This window comes from Podarcis cretensis, assembly GCF_951804945.1.
Source record: "Podarcis cretensis genome assembly, chromosome: 1".
NCBI lineage: Eukaryota > Metazoa > Chordata > Lepidosauria > Squamata > Lacertidae > Podarcis > Podarcis cretensis.
In genome coordinates this window covers 81,682,841-81,698,289 of record NC_137170.1, presented here as the reverse complement: position 1 = coordinate 81,698,289, position 15,449 = coordinate 81,682,841, and the positions used below count along the sequence as shown (strand labels likewise).

At 44.1% G+C, this 15,449-nt stretch overlaps 1 protein-coding gene and 1 long non-coding RNA gene across 3 annotated transcripts; both read right to left on the bottom strand.

Moving 5' to 3' along the window:
• Window positions 1–139: 139 nt before the first annotated feature.
• Window positions 140–5,764, bottom strand: LOC307212865. The gene is made up of 3 exons (XR_013837249.1): window positions 5,623–5,764; window positions 496–1,395; window positions 140–154 (listed from the first exon to the last, which is right to left on the bottom strand). It is a non-coding gene; the product is annotated as an uncharacterized lncRNA (long non-coding RNA).
• Window positions 5,765–8,030: 2,266 nt separating this feature from the next.
• LOC307212833 (veficolin-1-like) lies at window positions 8,031–15,188 on the bottom strand. 2 transcript variants are annotated; one of them, XM_079970376.1, is made up of 8 exons: window positions 14,958–15,188; window positions 13,215–13,352; window positions 12,922–12,993; window positions 12,593–12,637; window positions 12,095–12,228; window positions 10,381–10,510; window positions 8,778–8,912; window positions 8,031–8,527 (listed from the first exon to the last, which is right to left on the bottom strand). In XM_079970376.1, exons 1-8 carry the CDS (start codon window positions 15,061–15,063, stop codon window positions 8,277–8,279), a joined length of 1,011 nt encoding a protein of 336 aa, XP_079826502.1. In that variant the 5' UTR covers window positions 15,064–15,188; the 3' UTR covers window positions 8,031–8,276. The 2 variants fall into 2 exon arrangements, with proteins under 2 accessions (XP_079826502.1, XP_079826503.1); XM_079970377.1 differs by having other exon boundaries at window positions 12,593–12,639; window positions 12,933–12,993; window positions 14,958–15,185.
• Window positions 15,189–15,449: the final 261 nt, after the last annotated feature.

The following is a 15,449-nucleotide window of genomic DNA, read 5'->3' as shown; positions in this document are numbered from 1 at the left end:
AAGTGCGACATGAAGCCACATCACTCAACCTTTTATAGGTGTGGGGTTGACTAACTGATTATTTTGATACAGATAGTTGCATGCTTTTGTACAACTGCATTTACAACATATAATTTCCACTAATTCAGCTGAGTTTCAAAGTGGTCCATTTTAACTGTGTACAGTGGTGCCCCGCAAGACGAACGCCTCGCAAGACGGAAAACCCGCTAGACGAAAGGGTTTTCCGTTTTGGAGGCGCTTCGCAAAACAAATTTCCCTATGGGCTTGCTTTGCAAGACGAAAATGTCTTGCGAGTTCCTGCGGGTTTTTCCCCCTTTCCCCCCCTTTTCCTAAGCCGCTGATCCGCTGATAAGCCGCTTAACAGTTGATCGATAAAAGCCGCTAAACTGCTAATAGCGCTAATCCGCTAAGCTGTCAATGGGCTTGCTTCGCAAGACGAAAAAACCGCTATACGAAGAGCCTCACGGAACGGATTAATTTCGTCTTGCGAGGCACCACTGTACTATGTATTCCAGTTTTTAGTCCTTGTGAGGGGGATAATGCATCTGTCTGTAACAAAAGTATGTAGAGGCCATTGTTAGTGACAGCATACCTTGTTCTTAGAGATGGTAAATCGGTTTCTCAGTTATATTGCTCCACCCTGCAGTAGCAGCTTCGAATTTGAAAGAGTTATAGTCAAGCCATCACCCTGACTTGCTAGTTATCTATGTGCAGCATTTGTTTGCTTTTCTGGAGGGGCATTTCATTAAGTTAGTCCCCTCCTGCAGTCTGGAATGGCACATCCTAGAAAAAGGCTAACAGTCAGTGTCACTTGTTTCTTGCTTTCACATTAAAGTGGGTTGAAAAGTATCTGTGGAACACATTTACTTAGAAGCAAGTCCCACTATGTACTGTGTGTATAGGATTGGGGCCTGAGAGACATGAGAAGGGACTGCTTAATTGAGGAGGCTGTTAACCATATTCCCCTTTTTCTGTTGTGCCATCTCCAAGTTTGTGGCAGAAATGAGATTTTAACTGGGGAATTTCAGATTTACAGCTTGATCTTCCAAGCCACTGCGCTATGCTAACTGAATACTTACTCTCTTTCCTTGGCATGTTTTATTATTTCATGTTGCTATAGGGAAGAGGAATAAGGGGCATTTTTTCCTGAACAAACAAGTTTCACTGTGGTTTTTTAAAAGCAATTTTTTAATTATAAAAACAGCAAGAGACAGCTTTGCATATGGGAGGATACAAGTTCCTTTGGCATCTGCTTTGTGACCACGTTCATAGTGGAGAACTTCTGCCTGTGCTTCATTCACGGTGCGCGTTCTTGTAATCCTCCATATGGCTCAATATCCAACCGGATGGGACCAAGAAGGTTACAAACATCACAGTCAGTCCAATAGCTTGTTCCTGTACAAAGAAACGGAGGTGAATGTTGTCTGCAGGATTATGAATGTTGTAGAACATTCTGGGTTCTCCTGGGCTAATCACCATTTATAGTTCATGCAGGGAAGAAAGCAAATGAGCTAAAGTTACTGTATGTGCTGTGTGATTTGTCTTTATTTTTGTACAGTGCAGTGAAGTCCTTATAGGATGTTCGTTGTGGTTTTGAAAGAATCCTCAGTTGCCTGACTAGTCTGACTGCAGGGCCCCAAATAATCTGCAGATAACTGAAAGGCCGCCTCCTGTTGGTTGGTATCTTTTTTAACAGTCAGGCATGCTGAGCCCACTTCAGCTCCTATAGCCTCTTCTGTGGAAGACCCTGAAAACTGAATTGCATTAATAACTGCCAGGACCTATAAGAGATTGCTATACACCCAATTGTGTAGTTTTGAAAATGTCTTGGGAGTCTTAAAAAGGTAAAGGTAAAGGTACCCCTGCCCGTATGGGCCAGTCTTGACAGACTCTGGGGTTGTGCGCCCATCTCACTTAAGAGGCCAGGGGCCAGCGCTGTCCGGAGACACTTCCGGGTCACGTGGCCAGCGTGACATCGCTGCTCTGGCCAGAGCCAGAGCCAGAGCCGCACACGGAAACGCCGTTTACCTTCCCGCTGGTAAGCGGTCCCTATTTATCTACTTGCACCCGGAGGTGCTTTCGAACTGCTAGGTTGGCAGGCGCTGGGACCGAGCAGCGGGAGCGCACCCCGCCGCAGGGATTCGAACCGCCGACCTTTCGATCGGCAAGCCCTAGGCGCTGAGGCTTTAACCCACAGCGCCACCTGCGTCCCACTTGGGAGTCTTAGCAGGGTATAAATAATGCATACATGTGTGCTCTAGAGATGAGGAACTCTTTGGATTCGACTTTTTTCTAGGTTTCCTACCAAAAAAGGAAAACTTGGGGAAGTCAATCAGAGGGCTTGGGTTTTTATTTTAGTTATTACCCATCCCTCACCCCAAGGTCCCAGGGCAGGTTACAATTTAAAATGGAACTGTAAAAAATGCAACCACAAAAGATAACATCTAATAAAAAGTAACACAATTCATATGATTGCTTATATTATATTTAGATTTCCAGTGTTGGCCTCCCTTTGCTAGCTCCCAGATGCACTCCTCCTTTTCATTCAGAAGCAGGAGCTTTTGAAGAACTACATCTCATAGTTCTCTCTAGTCTGTTCACAAGCACAATGGGGCAGGAAAACAAAATCCTCTGCTCTCCGCTCACACAGCTTTGATGCTGTCCCCACTTTAATAAGGGGAGGGGAGGAGGGACGGGCTAATGGGTGATAGAGATGGATGGGGTTGAGAACAAGAATTCTTCATCTTAAGACTAAGTCTTATAAAGTTTGCCTCAGTTTTGATGAACACCTGCAGTATGGGTGTGTTTAGGGTGTGTATGTATGAAGTCACACCACTGAGGAATCACAGCGCCTGCTGTAGCTGTGGAAACCAGTAACTCATAAGTGCTGCCTCCTGTGTTGCACAAGCCTGGGCAGTGTGTATGGAGATCCTGGGTTGCCCAGACCACAAGACCTCCCTCTTGGCCTTACTGGTGTGGTCCAAAGGAAAGCAGAGCTATACGTTTGGCACCAGCTTAGCTGCAGGAGTTGCTGGAAGGAGGCATCAAGGCACCATCCAACCGTCTTAAGGATTCCGCTCTGGATTGATGTAGGGTTTACTCCTTAGCCTTTTCTTCTCCCAAAGAAGTCCCACAAGGGAGTGGGTTTATGTTTATGTATGTATGTGTACACACGCACCCACCCCATGGTTTGGCTGAGATTGAACAGTGTACTGTACATCCTATTCCAATCAAATGTGTGGTCTTGCTGTGCCTGTTAATTTGTGTCGTTTAATTTTTCCTATGATGCAATGTACATAATTTTCCTCATTCAATATAAAGTGTTAGTTGGGCCCTCACTATTGCTAGCTATATGCAAAGGCTGTAGTCAGCCCAGATAAGTATTGCTGAATGGTGCAGCCTTTAGATTACTTCTGAGCAAGGAGATAATCTTTTTGCAATGGCATACTGGCAGTAGCCTGACTTTCAAGTGACTTTGTCCTGAGAGCAGTAGCACAGGCCTGCCTGATCCCAATTAGAAATCATCTGAACTAGTTATATTCTGTTGCGCCTGTGGGACTGACTGTGCATACTAACTCTTGTGTGTACTAAAAAATACGTAAAGCATATATTTTTGTTTGGTTCCTATAGAGGGTGGGTGTGATTTTCAGTCATTGTGTTTCCTCACAATTTAATTCAGTTGAGATTCATCTGATGAAAGAATGAAGAAAAAATTGCCCTTCCTTCAGAAACTACTCTTTTAATCATAAATTGTTACTGACATGATCTGGGCTGTTAATTTGGTGCCAAAAACTTAGTTTTTCAGCAAGAAAATCAGTGTGCATGCCACAAAAATGAAAAACTCTGAATAATTAAGGCAACATGAAGAAAGGGGGACATGACTTGAGGCCATAAAAACTGGTAGAATTTATTTGTGGTTGCAAAAATTCTACACTGATCAATAAACGCTGCAGATACTGCCTATGTATATTCAAGTAAATATTTGATTTTCTTATAGGTCTAAAAGCTGCTTCTCACTTTATTGTGCCATAAAAGGTATAGAGCTGTGATATTTCTATTTCCTGGTACGTGTATCAGATCTGGAGAACAATGGCTCTGTGCAGGCATATTGCCAAAGTTCTTAACGCTCTTTAAGCTGGGAAGAATGAGGAAATGAATTGTATGATTTTTTAAAATGAGGCTGGATGTGCAAGAGTTGAGGGTGGGAGGAGATGGTCTCTATAAATAACACTTTGTCCATTATTATTAATTTGCTGGGGGGGGGGGGAGTTCTACATGTGTCTCAAAGCACTGGGGTTTTTTGGCTATTAGGGTTTTTTGCATTGATTAAATGTATTAAACAAAAGCTTAGCTTCTTTCCCCTAAAAGTGATTTGGACTACCTTCAAATCCACAAAGCAAACAACATGTGGAGAGTAATAATAAAGTACACACACCTTTTGGCGCACGTGTACTCACGTCTCAAAAGTTTTCAGATGTATGTAGAGACAGTTTAAGGCTATATGTATGTAATCTGTACTTTGCTGCAAGAAACATTAGTATCATGTGTCATTCTGCCTCCTGCAAGTAGTGCTGCCCTTCCCAGTGGGCAGATGCTGGTGGTCGAAGGGGTGCGATGCCAAGGGGTTAAGAGGACAAGAGCTGTGTGTGCCACATGGCTCCTAATCTAGCCTACCGCCATGAGCTGCGGAGGGCGATATCCCAGTGCCAGTGTTGGAGAAAGATCCTAACTGCCATCCTTATGGCTTCTAGACATCTGATTTGTCTTTTGCCTTAGGCTGCAAACTCTGGAGTCAGCCCTGGCTGCATGGAACGTGGACCCACCACACATGCAGTAGGAGAGCCATCGCTTAGGAAGACTTGAAATGAAGGTTGGCCTGTGGGAAAGCCCTACTTTGATATACGTCCATGCTATAGGTAAAAGAGTGCACGGTAACATTCAAATGTGGCCTGTGGAACCAAGAGCCATTTTGAGCTGTTCCTGCACGTTATACGAAGCAAATGTGCCACAAACACATTGCAAGGAATAGGCGCAACCCGATTGCACCAATAAACTCATACTGTTGTGCTGCAACTTTGGGGAACAGAATTTGAGACAGTATATAGCGGGGAAGGTGTAATGGCCTATGTTTCAGAAGGGCCAGAAGCAGCACTCAAGGCAGTTGAGAAACTATTAGGCCAGCTGCTTGAGGGCCAAATGACGCAGTCTGTTCAAAGCGTTAATTAAACACTTGGTTAGAACCCGCTGCCACTTTTAATGAAGAAGCAGGCAAGTGTGAATGTGTGGCATTCAGCTCAGGAGCCTTAAATCCTGTGCCATTTTTGTGCCTGATATCACAGTGCAAATTGTGGGGAATTTATTCACTGGAAGAAAAGACAAGGGAGGAGGAAAAAAGGGAATTCCCTAGGCTGCCCCCCCGTTACAGACATTCCTTTCAGAAACCAAAATCAAGGCTTCAGGTTTGTGGCTGAATAAAGTGTGTAGTTGCCAGTTCAGGGGACACCTTAACCATTCTCACCTTCTGAAATCTGAACGTGACATCTAAGCACACAACAATACAATGTATCTGCTGCACTACCCTAATTTCCTGGTAGTCCAGAGACACCAAAAAAGGATACTTACCATTGGTGTTATGATCTCCTTAGGTGGCTTCTCTGTAATATTTGCTCGAGGAACAATCTGATTCCTCATTGTCGCATTCAGGAACCTGAACGTCTTATGGAAACGCAGCATTTTCCTTTCGCTTTTGAGCTTCCCAAAGCTGTTGATGAAATGGCGCTTTCTGCCCTTTGGTAGGGAGTGTCTACGGGCTCGGGCTCTCGAGCTGGGAAGTTGCAGCTGTCGGTGTCACAACAAGTGCACGCTCGCTCGTCCAAAGGCAGCTGAAGGTTTCCAAGAGGTCGGAGAGGAAAACAAGTGGCTCCGTTCCTGCCAGACTAATTTAGCACCGCTTTCTTGGCTCCGATTGGCTGCTGAGTTGCTCAGCTGCTTCCCTGGGATAGCAAGCAACTGCACAAAGGTGCCTCAATAGCAGGAAATATCAGGGCTTCTAACTGAATCTAAACAGTTTCTACTAAACTGTGTGAAATGTTTTTGAAGAACCCAGTGCAAAAATTAAAATAGATTTATCTTTAAAAGTGTGACTTGCTTGAACGAATTCTAGAAGGAAGTTTAAAGAAAATGTATCACCAATTATGGGAGTAATGTGGCAAACAGGCCTGGAGCAGAGCCGTTTTTTGGCGGGAAAAGCTGCTTGCACTGTGGTCCTGATTCAAACTTTTCCTTTGTTAAAAGACATGTCAGGTCCTAACAGTGTGCTTAAAGTGATCCGGCCTTTGGCCTCTGAGACAGCTCAGCCTGCACATCCCCACAAGACCAGCTCGCTTTCACCCCACAAGCAGGTCATTGTTTGGGTGATGCACATGTTACAATAACGTGATCCTGGTATGCTGCCAGCCCCCATTGCACAAAGTGAGGGTCTTACTCTAGTAAATGCCCCAAAGATCCCTTGCCCTCCATGTTTAGAATTTGGAAAATGCTTGCGGTGTAATCCAAAGGTAAATATGCACCCTTTTGCTTTGCTGCAGTGCTTCTCCCTGTTTCATGTCACAGTGCTTTCCCAGTTATTCCCTGTCTCTTTGAACCAGCGTGTCCAGGAGCAGGAGTTATATAAACATAAAGAAAGTGTGCAAAGCCAAAGTCCAAAGAGGCCCAAATAGGGGATACTGTTTAACTCTCTACATCTCTCTCTTCGTGTAAGGGTGAAAGCTGCCAAGAAGAGCATAAAATATATTGCAAGTCTCTCACCCACTGTTTTGGACTGAAATTCCCATCAGCCCTGCTAGCACGATAAAGTGGATCACTCAGGGAGTGGCAATCGCAAATGAATGGATTCCGCAGTATCTCCTGTCAGCATAGCTGTTTGTTTATAGGAACAGCCAGTGCTTTTCTTCTTAAAAAATGTTTAGGGGTACTTTCATTTTCCTACTCATATTGAAATACTGCCCCTCAATGAGGCCCAACTTAGATTCACAAAATGTTTAGGGGTATGCGTGCCCCCAGAAAAAGAAGCACAAGGAACAGTTATCTGAATGCAATAAAGACATATCTTTATGTCATTTTCTAGCTTTGATGTCCATCTGATGCGTGTGGCCCATAAAAGAATGAAATATGTTGTGTATGTATTTTCCCAATAGCAAAATATTCTAACTGGAATCCTGAGAAATACTGCAATAAAAATTAAGCCTCAAGAGAAGACAGGAGGTTGGTAGGTATTTAGCAACACAAATGTGCTTTTAAAAATGTATAAATGAATATTCTAGAAAGGCCCTCATGATTATAATCTCCAGTGCAATGTCAGAGTGATTGTAGAGCTACAGGGGGGAAAGAAACCTGGCTGCAAATTGTAAGTAAAAGGCACAAGGCAGTATTAACTGATCAATTAGGAACTCTGCATTGTTCCGGTTTTTATTTGCAAATGTGCTGTTTGCTACAACTTTTGGTTCCCTCGTATCTCCCCAACCCCACTCCATTCATCAATGTACATTGACAAAACTCTATATAAAACCATTATTGATATGACTGTACATATGAAAATGCATCATTTTGTGATGTGTTGCTTTACTAATGTGCATTGATAAAGCACCCAAGCGACAATAACAAAACAAAACATGGGAACTCTGTTCATCCTCATGCCGCAGACCAGGAATTTAAAAAATAATGAGAACATTTCACATCATTTTTAATAAAGCATTTGAAGTGGCATGTAAACTTCTTGTGTGGTGTTCAACACCCACCAGCGCTGCAGTTCAACATAAGGCTGTTGCTTTATGTGGGGATGTTGTGGGTGTGAGTGGCATAGCGTGGGGGTGCAGGGGGGGGCCGGCCGCACCGGGTGCAAATCCACGGGTTAGGGGGCGCAAATCCACGGGTTAGGGGGCACAAATTACTTGCCTTGCCCCGGGTGCTGACAACCCACGCTACGCCACTGGTGAGTGTTTCAAAGCAAGCAGCCAGCCACAATTTGTCCATTCAAAATGTTCACTGTGGGATCCTTTCTACCATTCATACAAGGGGAATAAAAGGCGGCCTTATGCAAGTGACAACCAGGTGCTTCATCAGACTGGCCTCTTCCTGTTCAGGCCACTGCAGCACCCTGTGCTTCAAGGAGGGCCTCTGTGTGTGTTGTATTTTAAAAGCAGATGATTCCACATTCAGAGATTGCCCTGCCAGGCATGGAATGCAGAAGCAAGTTCCTGAACAGGTGGGCACTTCACCTATTGAGGTCTAAATTTCATGTCTGCATATTTGTAAGAATAATGATGCCCCCGCCCAGAATACCAGTTGATGCCATTAGCATAAGAAGAATGTTCGCCTTTGAGGTACAAGCCATTCAGGTTGGAAGAGTGGCAGACACTGTACCACCAGCCCCCCTTGTAAACCACAGCGCAGCTGCCTTTTTCATTGGTATCGTTGTCCTTGTCTCGGGTGGAGAAGGCCATGCCCCTGTGTCCTGAGAAAGAATCACCTGAAAGAGAAGAGCAGGGAAAACATTGAATTCACCTCTTTCACATTAACCGTGTGTGCTAAGGCAATAGAAAAAGGCTGATGCACTGCTAGCACAGACCTGCTAGGTCACATATATAAGTGCCAGAGGAGATGCTCTGCAGGCGGAAGGTCCTCCTAGATTCAATTCCTGGACCTTCAAAAATGCAATATTCATGTTTTTAGGTCACCTTGAAGCAGATGCCTCACAGGGAATTCTCCGTATAACTCACCCATGTTGCCATCTAAATAGGAGCCCACTTCCAATGTGTAGTTGTCCCTCTCACTCAAGACTTTGAAGCTGGTATATGTAGCATAAGTTCTAGTGTCATTGAAGTCCTTCACGTCAATTCGCAATTGTTGTACTCCTAACCCCCAAGAGAATGGAAGAGATCTGAGAGTAAGCATTGGTGTTTTTTTTGGGTTTTTTTTAATAGTGTTTTTTAAACAAGAATAATGTTATACAAATAAGTAGACCAAGTTTTCTCATGTCATTTGTATATCACAAAAATAGCATAATAAATGTGGAAAAATATCTACAACATATGTTTCATTATTAGTGGTCAATGTATAAGTTCTTGGTTTATGAATTGGTTTAAACAATTAGGAGGAGGAGAAGAAGAAGAAGAAGAAGAGGAGGAGGGAGGGGAAGAGGAGTGGCGAGTGGGATGGGGTCGGGTGGTTATGCTTCTATTATTCTACTTAGTGTGTGAGAGGGGTTGTGTCATTGTTGACAAGAGAAAGCCTTTAACATATTTACAGCTACAATGAAGACCAGCAGCTTTTGCTCCAGGCTGTGGTAGCTGGCGGGGTGGAAGGCAGAGCCATAGTTCTGGTTTTGTAAGGACACTTAAGCAAAGCAGTACAATAACTTAGCTACTCAACACATGTGGCTATCCCAAGAATGGAAATTTCACAAGCATGGGGAGCCAGCTTCAGGCATAGAAGTGATCATGCACTACTGCAATGAAACAATTCCCAACACCCTTTCACGGAAGCAAACTGTTGACGAGGTTCAGAAAAAAGTAACAAGTAGGGCTTTGTGAATCAACACAAGAAACTTCAACCTGCCTTGTAGCAAACTGGCAACCTGTGCATTTCTCTTAGGAAAGGAGTAACATGCTGCCAGTAACCTGCTCTTGTGAAAAGTCTGGCCACTGCATCCTACACTGGATACAAGGGGAGCCCCACATAAAACATGCTGCAGTAGTCAAATCTTGAGGTTGCCAATGCATGGGCCACCATAGCCAGGCTATCCCAGTCTAAGAATGGTCACAGCTGGTAGAAGGCTACACAAATCACTTCACCGTCTAGATCAAAGATGGATGGAGGAGTACCCCTCAAGCTGAAAATCTGCTCCGTCAGAACAGGCAGTTGACCTACCGCCTAGACACAGGAACCACTCACCTGCAAGACCTCAGCTTTTGCAGGATTCAAGCTCAATTTACTGACCCTCATCCAGTCAAGCATTGCATCCAGTCACATGTCCAGGGGTTGCACAGTCTCTCCTGACTCGGATGTAATGAAGCTGGGTATCATCAGTGTATGACACCTTTCTCCAAAACTCCCAGTGATTGGCTTAATATAGATGTTGAATAGCATTGGGAATAAAATAGTGCCCTGTGGGATTCCACAGCGTACACACCAAGACACTCTTCCAATGATATGCTCTAGACAGGACCCTGCAGCTATTTATCCCAATGTAAAAACTTCATAGGTCTGATTCTGGAGGAGCTTTCAATAACTGATTCCACACCTTTCTCCATTATTCATTAAAAATCCCCAAGCTTTCCAGTGATGCTCCAGCATCAGACAGAAGAGGAAACGTTGGTTTACCAGAGCTTGTAAGAAGATGGATTTTATCATTGCCCAACCAGAACTCTGACGCGTGGCTCCCAAACCCTTTCTTGTAGGACTCCCAGTTACGGTAGAAATCCTCCGACCCATCCTGTCGCCTCTGGAAGACCTGGGGGCAAAGGGAGGTGATATGTCAGTGTCCCGGCTGAAAGACAAGCCCGTTTTCTATTCCCTACAAGTGCTAGGTGCAGAGGCTAAGATGGAGGGGGCCCAATGTGTGTCATGTGCGCATGAAGTCACGCACGTGACACGCTATGTGTGCAACGTCATATATCACTGGGAGGAGGCTGAGCAGAGCCCAGCATGGGGCAGCTTCAATGGCCAACAGCTCCTCCTCACGTGTGCTCAGGAGGAGGCCGACACTTAAGCCACGCCATGCTAGGCTCTGCACTCTGCCTCCTTCAACATGGAGGGGCCCACCCCCATCCTAGCAAATATTAAGGGGGCTGAAGACACCTCAGCCCCATAGAGTTGGCGCACCTGGCTGGGTGGGCTCTTTTAGGCAGACTGGTTGGTTTCAGAACAGGCCTCACAATATAAAGATGTATCCCTGCTGACTCTTCCTCAGTCTAACATATCTCAACAGGGTGATAAATTAGGGAATGAGGACAATAACCTCATAAAAAAATGAAAAGGGGAGAGACTCCATCAGGCAAGGCCTCCTTCCACCTGCCTTGCTCCACCCTCCGGCCCTTGGTCTCCTCATAAGGAAGCTGTGCCTGGAGGAAGAACTGTGAGGGGCGAGACTCCATCAGGCAAGGCCTCCTTCCACATGCCTTGCCCCACCCTCCAGTCTCTGCTTCTTATTTTGTATTGTATTATGTTGTGCACGGTGGTTTGCTGTTGTTTTATTGATTGGAGTTTAGAAATTACTTATTGTAATTGTTGAGTGGATTTCTGTTTAATTTTGAAATGCTGATATTTAATATTATTCTATATTATTTTAATGAATGTTGAATGTTATTTTATTTGCATATTGTATATTGTATTATGCATATTGTCTTATTTATATGATGTTAGCCGCTCTGAGCCTGGCTTTGGTTGGGGAGAGCAGGATACAAATAAAATTTATTATTATTATTATTATTATTATTATTATTATTATTATTAAAATAAATTCTCGCAAGGGCATCAGCAGGGTTTCCACACCATACCTCCTCTACAAAGCACTATAACATGGTAAGGGATAGACTTGCACATGTTCCTTCCTCTGTTGATTCAGATTAATAGTTTTGCATTCAGCTTGCACCACACGTCCTTTCAGAAAGCACAGGACAAGCAGAAAACCTTTTAGACCCATGTTTTTTAAGCAAAGGATTGTGGAAGTGTGGACAAGCCATAAATAGCAAACTCTCCTCCATTCCCCTACAGAACACCCTTGGACAACACCTCCTCTGAGGTCTGCAGAAGCCAGCAAACAAGGGAAGGCAGCTCCTCCTGCTGCTTCCTCTCTCTAGTCTACTGTTTATGAACATGCATGTGCAGAAAGCATGTGGGGCTGCCTTTGCTTTGCTTAGCACCATGGGCCAAGTCTCTTTTGCTCAGTGAAGGAGATGTCTCTGGAGGAAGAAGTTGCCCAAGTGCCTTCCTGGCAGGGGATTCCACTTCTTGAAAAGTGTGCATCATATTGCCTGACACCCTTTTAATAAGTCATAAACAGATGGCTCGTCCTTCTCCATGGGGTAAAGCTCACCAGCCAGCCTCCTCCGTCCGTCTCCATGTCACAGAAGACCACCATTGCTTTCCCTGTGGCAGGATAGATGGTGTACCAGCCACTCAGGGTCTCTCCATGTTCCAGAAGTTCTTTGCAGTCTTTGGCTCCAGCCTCTAGGAGAAATATCAAGGAGGAAGATGCAAAACAATTCAACCTATCTTCCGTTCTGGAAGTATGTGTGTGATGAGAACAGCATGGCCCTCTACTGTCTTTATCATGTTTGGTTTTGCACAGAAACCAACAAGATTCTGGGAATACAGAGAAGTTTAATTTGAGCTTCCACCATGGGGTTATTATTTTTTATTAACCAAAGAATTATAACTTCTCATGGGGTAAGTTCACCCTTCCCTACATTTTTCTCATGATCTGTGTTTGCAGCCATCTTACATTAGATTGGAAAGGACTGTGAGTTGAACCAAACAAACACAGCTGTACTAGCAAGAGGATGATTAAGATGATGATGATGATAAGACATACCTTGCGGCTGACAACCAGCAGAAGTGTCCAAACTGCAGTCTTCTCCTGCAGGAAGAGAAAAACAACGTCTGGTGATGTGAACAAGCTAAAAAGAAACATGAGAGTGAAAGCAGTTCCAGATTCCATGCTTTTATTTAAGTTTATTTTCCTTTTTCTCCAGTGGAGTAGTAGAGGCAAAGAGGGTCACCTTGTTAGATCTGGGATCTGTTTCTGCTCAAGCACAATGCACAGTGCAGTGTTCACCTGGATCAGCTTTCACCTGTGAATAATCCAAGCTCTTGCATTGCCACAACCCTCCCCTCACAGTGAAGTTATAGATGCAATATTACCTTTGTCTCCTTTGTCTCCTTTGTCTCCCTTGGGTCCAGCTTTCCCAGGCATCCCAGCAACACCTTTTTCACCTGAGAGGGAACAGTTGAGAGATGAAAAGCCTTTGAAAATAATCAAAACATCTCTAGAAACAGTCTTTCCTGCCCCTAACAGCCCCTCTCCTAGACATGGTGTTTACAATTGCAGAGCATAGCAGCAAGCCTCTTCTCCACAGTGATGAGGCTGAATTAGAGCAAATGATCTTCAGATCTGTCTGGCACAAACTCTGAAGGAGAGATTGGGATCTTCTTACCTGGAGGACCCTGAGGGCCTGGGTCACCCTTAGGCCCAAGTGATCCACTTGTTCCAGGCACACCTGGTATCCCTGGTATCCCTGGCTGGCCCTGGAAAAAGATCCCGCCTGGTCCACAATGTGATAGGCCCTTCAGCTCTGAAACAGGAAACGTGAGACAGCGTATAAACCTGTGTGAGACAAGACATGTTCCCTGGCATGGGCATATTAAACCAAGAAAGGACTGGAGTGCCAAGCGTCTTATGTGGTGCAGCAGATAGGACTGAATTTACATGAGGGGAAGGCAGGTTCATATCTTGAGGCACCATCTTCTCATCTTTACCAACCATACAGAGCAGCTGTTGTGAGGATTTTTGAGAAAGGAAAATTACTTTCCTGAGCTGTTGGAAGCAGTTAGGGTTGTTAAAGCAACCATGGAAACATTTTCTCCTTTATATATATATCTCCATAGATCTTAATTTAAATGTGGGCCAATTTAAGAATCCCTGTTGAGTATTTCAGAAAGGACATTGATAATCCCTGGCTTTCTAATGGATATGTGGATGTCTTTGCAGATTCAAGCACAGCCCCACTTGTTTACCTTTTCAAAGGTATACTTAAAATATCTCGGGTAAATATCTTAAAGCTATCATGTATGAAATCAACCATTTAACTACAGTTTAAAAGGAAAGAAAAAGAAACCTGGGCTATCTTATCTTGAAGAGTTTTCTGAAAGACCTGAAGCTAGGTTTTTATGGAATTCAAGACCAATTAGGCACCTGCCCCTTCCACTCTGGCCTCATTCATGAAATTACCATATTTTTTGCTCTATAAGACTCACATTTTCCCTCCTGAAAAGTAAGGGGAAATGTGTGTGCGTCTTATGTAGCGAATGCAGGCTGCGCAGCTATCCCAGAAGCCAGAACAGCAAGAGGGATTGCTGCTTTCGCTGCACCGCGATCCCTCTTGCTGTTCTGGTTTCTGAGATTCAGAATATTTTTTTTCTTGTTTTCCTCCTCCAAAAACTAGGTGCATCTTATGGTCTGGTGCATCTTATAGAGCAAAAAATACGGTAGCCTGATTGTGGCCTGATTGGGAATATCTTGACAAATCTGAACATTTAAAGGGAACAGTGACAGGAAGTTGAAGAAAATGCTAGTTGCAGCCAGAAGACAGAGACACATGGAGTGACTAGATGCTGCTTCTTTTTGAGGAACGCCCTTTGTTTCAGAGATCACAACTCAATTTGCCAAATCACTTCTCTCTCCAGCCTTCAAAGTCCTCCTCAAGAGCCTCACTCTCCCAGCCCCTCCACTGCTTGTAGATTAAACATTATCACATTCCTGTGACTAAAATGTAAGCCCCCGAGTTATACTTTCACATACCCAAACAATTAACTGAGGAAACAGTGCTGGCCTTGACATGTGCCACACAGTGGTCTGATGAGATGCAAAAAATTGGCTCCTTTGCCCTTAATAATTGCACGGAAGAACAAACGTAGGCCCAGCTTTACTCATTATAATCCTTCTGCCCAACTATTTGAATTTCTATAGGTGTACAATTAACATTTCCTGGACAGCAATATAAAATAGTAATTAAACAAGTAAAAAAATGTCCTTACATCATGGCAACATAAAAACAATCTGCAGCCCAGATTAAAATATTTAATAGACTGGATGAATAAAAGGCACTGGCTGTCCCACTGCCTTTTATACTTGTCCCGAAACAAAGATCACTTCCCACCTCATCCCACTTTGCACTCACGTTGACAGCAGCTGGTTTCTGCCTCCTGTCCAAAGCTTCCTCTCTCCTCCACAGACACAACCACCAAGAGAGTCAGAGCCAGGCTGAAACCAGTCAAGGCTGTCATCTTTCCTTGCAGAACTTTCTTGGCCGCTCCTCTGGGTGAAACAGAGGTAAGTGGCGGTGGAGGGGCTTATATATATATGGCAATCCCAAACAGTTATGAAAACAGGAATGAGGAAATTCTTGCCTTGGGAAAGGGCTTTGCTGAACCCCACTATTGTGTAATACTTGCTTTCACAAGAGTCAGCATAGTTCATGATATTTAAGACTGTACATTTCTAGAGCAATGGCTGGAAATCCCTCGATTGCACAATGCCCACCCCCTACTTTGCCCTGATCAGGAAATGTTTATTCGTGCTGAATAATGTGTTATTTGGAGCCATAATCCCATCGCTATCTTGTTTGGCGTGAGGCTTGATTTCCTTACTACAGTACATTCATAGAAGTGTC

What these genes read in the sequence shown, in the direction of transcription:
- LOC307212833 (XM_079970376.1), bottom strand. Translation starts at nt 15,063, where the DNA reads ATGACAGCCTTGACTGGTTTCAGCCTGGCTCTGACTCTCTTGGTGGTT. An exon ending in CCATCTTCTTACAAGCTCTG is followed by an intron (nt 8,913 to 10,380) that starts GTAAACCAACGT and finishes CTTGGGGGTTAG; the next exon opens with GAGTACAACAATTGCGAATT. An exon ending in CTATTTAGATGGCAACATGG is followed by an intron (nt 8,528 to 8,777) that starts GTGAGTTATACG and finishes CTTCTCTTTCAG; the next exon opens with GTGATTCTTTCTCAGGACAC.